General features: G+C 42.6%; 1 protein-coding gene across 1 annotated transcript; it reads left to right on the forward strand.

Annotated features, from left to right (window-relative positions):
* Nucleotides 1-243: 243 nt before the first annotated feature.
* On the forward strand, nucleotides 244-6,736 carry LOC109463495 (ras-specific guanine nucleotide-releasing factor 1-like). Its single transcript, XM_019760330.1, has 8 exons — nucleotides 244-287; nucleotides 372-519; nucleotides 1,974-2,054; nucleotides 3,407-3,457; nucleotides 4,507-4,611; nucleotides 5,046-5,194; nucleotides 6,136-6,215; nucleotides 6,615-6,736. The coding sequence occupies exons 1-8, from the start codon at nucleotides 244-246 to the stop codon at nucleotides 6,734-6,736; spliced, it is 780 nt and encodes a 259-aa protein (XP_019615889.1).
* The last annotated feature ends 2,343 nt before the right edge of the window (nucleotides 6,737-9,079 follow it).

Consider the following 9,079-nt stretch of genomic DNA (forward strand, 5'->3'; position numbering starts at 1 on the left):
TGAGAAGACGGCGAAGTGGCAGACAGACAGACAGACAAATAAACAAACAAACAAACAAGCAGACAGACAAACAAACATTGTCGTATCTCTTTCCACAGTTACCAGGTGTTGTCCCAGCAGCGTGAGGAGTTAGAGCAGAAGTACCTACACCTGCTGCAGATCGTGGAGAGTGAGAAGACGGCAAAGTGGCAGACAGACAGACAGACAAACAAACAAACAAACAAAAAAACAAACAAACAAACAATGTCCCGTATATTCCCACAGTTACCAGGTGCTGTCCCAGCAGCGTGAGGAGTTAGAGCAGAAGTACCTGCACCTGCTGCTCAAACAAACAAACAAACAATGGCGTGACTGTTTACTCCATCCCACAGTTACCAGGTGCTGTCCCAGCAGCGTGAGGAGTTAGAGCAGAAGTACCTGCACCTGCTGCAGATCGTGGAGAGTGAGAAGACGGCGAAGTGGCAGCTCATGCAGCAGTGTGAGGAGCAGAGTCTGGAGATCAGGCGCCTCAAACGGGAGGTCAGGCACCAAATTCATCTTTGTTGTTTGACAATAAGACTGACAAAAGGGTCAGACACAGGAAACGGAGTAGGGCTGCGTACCTAAACGTAACATCAGGTACAGGTACAGGTACTGGTACAGAGATTTAGGTACAGGTCCGGACCTGTACCTGTACCTGAACAATTTGACAAATTAACACGTGTTCTTCACTTTTTCAATCATGACACAGAAACAATAATAAAGTGTTGACAACAAAGAAAATGACTGACCTCTGACCTGATTTGAGTTTGTTGACCAATCACAACCCTGGATCAGCCACACTCTCGCGATGTCTCGTGAGACTGAGGATCTCAAATCAATCGACGGTGTTTACGTCTTTTCCAGTGCTAATTTTTCGTCTTTGTGGTAGGATTTACCTATCTTTAGTCATATACATGGTGTAAACTAGCTATATCGGTATATACTCGTTACTTCATGATCCGGTATTTTGGACCTGTACCGAAACGATTTTTACGGTATTGGACCGGTACAGTGTACCGGTCCGCAGCCCTAAAACGGAGTGAACGTGGTGAAGGTTCTAGAATCTGACCGGGAGCCAGCAGCTTTCAGATGCTGACGAATGGGGGAATTCAGAAAACCGAGGATTACACGAGTGGCCCTCCAAGTCCAACAGTTTCTGTCCTTGTCTCAACTTAATTACGCTATACGATTTCCTTTGTTGTTCCAATAAATTCACGAAAACCCAAAGAAGCTTGTATCCAGAACCGTGCCTGTCCTGCTCTATGCCTGGATGGGTTAGGGTCAGGATCAGGCACGGTTCTGCATAGTCATCGCGTATCCAGAACCGTGCCTGGGGCAAATCTGCGTTCCTGAATACTCACAGACTATCCAGAACCGTGCCCGATCCTACCCCTAACCCGTTCAGGCATAGAACTAGATAGGCACGGTTTTTGATACTTCACGTAGTATGTAGTCCTCCTACCCTTAGTGTCTTGGTCATTGATAACTCAAGCGGAACGTCTGGTTTACGTCACCAAGAATTATGCATGTTACATTTGCTGAGAAATCCTGACTACTAAATTCTTATGATGAATTGATGTGTAAACATTTCTATGTGCGTAAATGTGCACAAATTTGTTTGAATCAAGAGGATATGCAGTATGCAAAACATGAGTATTTCATACTGGAACGCTATATTCTAATCATAAGTAAAGTGCTAGGAATCTATACATCACAACAATAATATATACTACCTATCATCTACTGTTAGTTGTCCTTTCCTCTCTCCTTTTGAAACGGTTGGAAACATAATTACAAAGTTTGTATGCTATACATTCGTTCCTGCATGACATCAAGTATTTAAACATGTCCTGCTCTGACATTTTCTTTAATGTGGACCAGTGTCCTGAGAAAAATAATAAATGACTACATACATGTAAGTGAATAAAACAAATCTTATTTCCGTTGCTCAGTTAATCCACCTGCGGAAGGAGCAGCAGTCAGCTGAGGGAAGTACTGAGGAGGAGAGTGACGACATTAAGAAGATTAAAAAGGTTTCCGTTTGCTCCCTCTATAAGCGCCGATAATCACTTCACACACTAGAGTGGATCCAATCAAACTGAGTAACCGTACCCCGACTTCACACGTCCACATAACACATACAAGCCACGTCAATTTGATTTCTTGGTTCTCAGATTTTTTGGAGAAAATAAATGAAGCAGGCGGACAAAAAACCCAAGGTATTATGTGCACCATTGTATGTCCTTTTGATTGCTTTGTGTTCAAATTGGGGTCACCAGCGGTCATTGGAACAGAACGCATGTTCTATTTGGGTCATTGGAACAGAATGCGTGTTCTATGTGGGGTCATGGTGATTGGAACAGAATGCTATTCCATTTGGGGTCACCTTCGGTAATTTGAAAAACCGTGTAATGTATCGGATATTAAAGACCTGAGTTGGGGGCCTTCTGATTGATCTAGCTATAGTCTGACTATATGATTGCTGTTGAAGACAACGGATTTCTTCAACTGTCGGTGCCCAAATATGAGCGCTTCGGGTGGGGCTGAACCTGGATGGTCTCTTTTGCTTTTGTAAATCAGAAAAGTTGAAGTGGGAAAATCTGAGAACCAAAAATTCAAATTTGTGTGGCCGATATTCACCGCACACGGAACTATATTATACACCTCCATCACACGAACCCTCCCCAGAATCTGACACACTATCCTTCTCATATTGATTTTAATTAGCGCTAGTTGATTTTACCCGATGTTTCACGCATGCACACAGATGTGTATTCATTAATAACTGTTGCGCACAGACACTTCTGTACGTTGGTTTTTGCCTGGATGTATGTATAATACCAGTGAGCTTGCCGAATGTGAGTGTTGTTGTTGTATCAAGAACCGTGCTTTATCCAGAACCATGCTCAGACACGGTTCTGGATAGTCCACGCGTATCCAGAACCGTGCCTGAGGCAAATCTACGTTCTTGTTTGATACGTGGAGACTATCCAGAACAGTGCCTGGTCGTAAAGTTGGCCTTATAAATTCAGACTTAGAACTAGATAGACACGGTTCCGGATAGTCTCAGCGTATCCAGAACCTAGACCTGTCTCAGACACGATTCTGGATAGCCGTGGACTATCCAAAACCGTGTCTGATCATGATCATGATCATGAGCTTGTGGTTCTGGATAAAGCACGGTTCTGGATACGTACAACATTAGTTGTGTTTGGAATTCTGACCACGCTAACCCTAGCCTCAGGATTCGCTACACAACCGTGCCATTTTACCTACCAGTTGCCCCACCCGTACCGTACGCTCGCCATGCCACAGCCAGTCTACAGCCATGCCACGTTCGCGCCACGTATTTCCCGCTGTCAAACATTCTGCATGACATTTTCAGGAGTCCAACAATGGTTCTGGTTCAGGTCGTTTCACGCAGGATGTGTGTAAGGTAAGACGAATCTGCGCAAACGAATGTGATGCTGTAGCCTCCTGGTAGCGGGTAGTATCTCTTCTCCCATTTTAGAAGTTTTTCGTAGATCTCTCTCTCTCTCTCTATTTGTCTTTCTCTCTCTCTTTTCTTTTCTCTCTCTATTTTCTTTCGTAGATCTCTCTCTCTATTTTCTTACGTAGATCTCTCTCTCTATATTTTCTTTCGTAGATCTATTTTCTTTCGTAGATCTCTCTCTCTCTATTTTCTTTCGTAGATCTCTATTTTCTTTCGTAGATCTCTCTCTCTCTATTTTCTTTCGTAGATTTCTCTCTCCATTTTCTTTCGTAGATCTCTCTCTCTCTCTCCATTTTCTTTCGTAGATCTCTCTCTCTCTCTATATATATTTTCTTTCGTAGATCTCTCTCTCTATTTTCTCTCGTAGATCTCTCTCTATTTTCTTTCGTAGATCTCTCTCTTTCTATCTCTTTTTCTCTCTCTCTTTCTCCTTCCTTCATCCTCTATCAGTTTTAATTATTATAAGTGAACTCCATCATTAATCAATTCCATGTCCTATTTGCAAGACTACAAGACAACAAGCATGAACTCATGTATGTGATGGCACATGTTGATGGGTATGTTGACCGGTCGGTCAGAGACAGTAGCATTATCAGGAGTACATCAAAGAGCTATAACCAAGAGTGCTTAACGTGGCTTCTGACGGAAAATCTAGCCTTTTACTCGATGACAGTATTCTATCTTTTTCTGTACAACTCTGTAGAAAACAGCCATAACAGGTATATACAGCCAAACCTGCCAGATGGCCACTGTGGACCGATTAAAACTTATCTATGTGAACAGGTGATCACTATAGACAGGATTCTTATTGCTTGTGCCAATGGGAAAATTATCTATGGGATCCTTTTTTTTTTGTTTAATGTAAAGGTGGTCACTTTTGCGGGTTTGACTGTACATGTTATCAGATGGCTACCTAGAAATGTGGTGACCATTTGGAGCTCTCAGGGTACCCGTGAGTTGACACTGACGCCCCCTACCGACTTTGCCGACAGGTTCAGAGCTTCCTGCGAGGCTGGTTATGTCGGCGGCGGTGGAAGTCCATCGTGCAGGACTACATCCGGTCTCCACACGCCGAGAGCATGCGAAAACGGAACCAGGTGCGCAGCAGTCTGTTTTCTACAAGGTGGTTTTACATTATGTAGCAAGTGGCAGGGCAGAGACGAAGGGACTGGTCACTATATATATAAATGTGTTCTGGTGGGGTTTTGAGAAAGAATGAACAGAACATAGTTTGTTAGGCTAAACCATGCGGATGTAAACATTATGCATTTGTTTTCCAAATGTTACGTTTAAGTTTCTAATTGTTTGACCTTGAACGGCTAGGACTTTGAGTATAGGACTATGACTCTGTTTTGACGCATCAGACTTTAATGTTTACTGTATGTTGTCTCAATGTATGTTACAATGTCTTGTGTAATTTTGCTGGGCCCCCTTGGAAAACAGCTAATGTAAGCTGAATGGGGCTACCCAGCCGTCTTATGATGAAATAAATAAATAAATTATAAATAAATTGCGTTTAAATTTCCGTCAGATCGTGTTCACGATGGTGGAGTGTGAGGAGGAGTACGTCACGCAGTTGTCCACCCTGGTCACGTGCTTCCTGCGGCCGCTGAAGATGTCCGCCAGCTCCAAGAAGCCGCCGATCACGCACGAGGACGTCAACTCCATCTTCCTCAACAGGTGAAGTTTTACAAGACACTTATATTGCACATAATCCCGAAAAAGGTTACACATTAGCCGGTTGAAGACACCGGGAGAGGCGCTCTGTAGGAGAGAGGTAAAACCGCGGCTGCTCGCTACAGAGCGCCACGAAGATACCAAGATATGCCATAAGAATTTTGTATTATGTTGTCAACGAGTCTAACATGAATGGATTGTGAAAGAACCACAATTCAGCCTATGTAAGGCTGCCAGTGTTTTTATCCTCAATAAACCATTTCATCATCATCAAGTTGCGGAAAGGCCTTGCAAGATGATTTTTAGTGACGGTTTTCATATTTTAGGTCATGTCCATTTCTCTACATCATCCGAAAATCATTTCATCAGGTTGGTTAATTGAACATAGGATGTTGGGATGTCATTTCTCAATCATCTGGATTACAAATAACTCCAAACTACTATTTTGGACATATATTTTTCATATCTATATCCATTTTGCCTACTTATCGACGGTTACATCAACGCTTCAAGCAACGTAGGAGGAATCCCTGGTTGTATATAGGAACATCCCAACATTTTCGACATCTTGTAAATAACAATATATTGGTATGAGAAGATATTAGTCTGAGAAAAGAATCTACAGAACAACATCCCACTTCAAACCTTTGAACAATGAATGTCCATGAAAAGTTGAGGTTTGGAAGCAATGGCATTAGAAGAAGGGAGCGTATAATAAGAGAGCTGAATACCATAAGGAGATCTGATTGTCTTTGTTCTGCTTAAATCCTTCTGCAGTGAGACGATCATGTTCCTGCACCAGATCTTCTACCACGGATGTTTATAAATAACTGAGTTTTAGGAGCTGTGGAAATGGAAAGTACCGGGGACCTTATTCTAAAGTTTGACCGATCTATATAAATATTCTAAAGAGATCTAATTGTTTCCATTACATTCTGCTGCAGCGAGACAATCATGTTCCTGCACCAGATCTTCTACCAGGGTCTGCGCGCCCGGATGGAGAGCTGGCCGACACTGGTGTTGGGTAAGTGGGAGAGGGACCTTTTTTGTGTGCAAAACTATCAATCTTGCCTTTGTACTTCTTAGAATATACATACAACATACAATTATTTTATATGTATTAATGCATCAGTATACAAATAAAAGTTTCAGTCCATTTTTGTATTTTTTAAAGGCTAATGTTATGTTGAAATAAATGTATTTTCAAATTAAAAATTCAATTTGGACCTCAGCTGATCGTTGCAACATACGACGTCATCATATGGGCCCCAATGCCTCACGGTGCCCCAGGAGCCTAGTCTTAATATCTGTTTATGATGATTGGATGAACACATATGTGAAATGTAGAAATATGATACCTTGAGATTGCACTGTAATGTTGCTTCTGTCTACATTGACATATTTAATAATTTATTTTCTCCAGGAGATTTGTTCGATATGTTACTGCCGATGCTGAGCATCTACCAAGAGTACGTGCGCAACCACCACTACAGTCTGCAGGTGAGGAACTGGTACAAACACATACAAACTGGTAGATACAAGTAGACACACGTAAACCCAAGCATAAACAGGTAAACACAGGTAGACTCAGGTAGAGAAGACAGAACTTTCAAACAGGAACTGTGTGTGTGTAAAAGGTAAAGTGATATATACAATAATGCGCCCATTCTGCGTATGTGAACTATAAACAGTCGCATTGACGTCACAGCCGGACGTTGTTTTGCGCTGTTTGTGTCACAGATATTGATTCTAGAGCTACTGAAGGCGACTCATTCGTTTTTTTTTATATTGAGGTGAGTACATATTGTATCCAGAACCGTGTTTTATCCAGAATTATGCTCAGACATGGTTCTGGATAGTCCACGTGTATCCAGAACCGTGCCTGTCACAAACCTACGTTCTCGGATACGGACTATCCAGAGCCGTGCCAGGTTATAACCCTAACCCATTCAGGCATAGAACTAGGTATGCACGTTTGTGGGTGGTCTTTGCGTATCCAAGAACGTAGATTTGCCTCAGACACGGTCCTGAAAACGCATAGACTATCCAAAACTGTGACTGAGCATGGTTCTGCGTAGGGAATAGCTTTGGATAAAGCACGGTTCTGGATGTAACAGTTGTGTTTGGAATTCTAGATAGGCACGGTTCTGGGTACAATATTGGTCATGACAAAGTGAGTAACCGTTGTTGTCCACGTGTATCTAGAACCGTGCCTGGGGCAAATCTACGTTCTTAGATACGTCGAGACTATCCAGAACCGTGCCTGGGGCAAATCTACGTTCTTGGATACGCGGAGACTATCCAGAACCGCGCCTGATCCTAACCCTAGTCCTTTCAGGAATATAACTATAGATAGGCACGGTTCTGGGTACATTATTGTAGCCTTGGTGCCATCCCCAGTAGTATTCGCCCGCTAGCTTACAACTGGTAGCTAGCGACATTATAGAGCTGGCGAATACTACTGGGGATGGCATGCGCCCAGGCTAGCATTATTGGGCATGACGAAGCAAGTAACCGTTGTTGTGGTTCTCCCGTTGCCCAGGTACTGGCGGAGTGTAAGCACCAGAGTAACGTGTTTAACAACCTGCTGAAGCAGTACGAGGCCAAGCCTGTGTGCGAGGGCCGAACTCTGGAGACCTTCCTCACCTACCCTATGCACCAGGTGGGCGATATCGATTCAATTGTCTATATATCAATGGTTTATTTCAATAACATTAATGTCACAAAACATGTACATTGCAGCCAAAACGGCTGAATTGCGTCAGGACAATTACAATAATTCGAATAGACGCGATTAAAACATATTTGCATATAATAAACGGATTTAAAATGTTATGTACAGAATTTAAAAGTCTGTCTGTTACTGCGACAAGTAAAAACCATTTACAGCGTATCCATATAAAATTGTCAACAGGAAATAGAAATTGAAATGGCTATCTATTACTGCCATGTGTAACCAGGCTTGTCTATTGTAGCCAGTGCCTATCTAGTTTTATGCCTAAATGGGTTAAAGTTAGGGTTAAGCACGATTCTACGCGTATCCAAGAACGAAGGTTTGCCCCAGGCACGGTTTTGGATGCGTGTGGACTATCTAAACAGAATCGTGCCTAAGCATGGTTCTGGCATGGATAAAGCACGTTCCTGGATGTACATGTATGAGCTCTAATGACATGTAACGTTATACTTAGTATGTCTGTCACATTTGCCGGCGTGACTGCTGAACTGGCTTGCCTCTGCACGTTCCTTGCGCTATCTACATGTTGACGATATTGAGGATAAAATCTGTGGTGGTTGTGAAGCGACACCTATCGGGTTTCACCAGAGTTGCCGCACATATCCTAGCTATTGCTGTTATTGCAGACATTAATTCCCAATGGCCAATATTATTTATTATAACTAATTCTTATCACCATTTGAACAACAACAAAAAACCCACCAAGAATATTTTTATATAACTCTAACGTATGATTTGCACGCGGAATCCGTTAAAAACTTTCAAATCTACTTTCAAATTACTTTATAGAATAAACTTGATGTTTTACATAACATTGTATTATATTGTCCCCTTTAGATTCCCCGCTACATCATCACACTGAACAAGCTCCTAGCGCACACTCCGCACGATCACGAAGAGTCTGTAGGTCTGTAGAACTGTGCTGGTTGTATCCAGAACCGTACTGCTGCATGTTTAACCTGATCTCTTCTCACCCCTACACAGATCCCCCGCTATATCATCACACTGAACGAGCTCCTAGCGCACACTCCGCACGACCACGTGGAGAGGAAGAGTCTGGAGTTCGCACAGACCAAGCTGGAGGAGCTCTCAAGGGTAGGTCAACGATAATCTCCAAGCAGATCCCTATCGGTGGCAAAAGACAGTATCCATTA

Source organism: Branchiostoma belcheri, unplaced genomic scaffold (genome assembly GCF_001625305.1).
Source record: "Branchiostoma belcheri isolate BF01 breed outbred unplaced genomic scaffold, Haploidv18h27 scaffold127, whole genome shotgun sequence".
NCBI classification, from domain to species: Eukaryota; Metazoa; Chordata; class Leptocardii; order Amphioxiformes; family Branchiostomatidae; genus Branchiostoma; species Branchiostoma belcheri.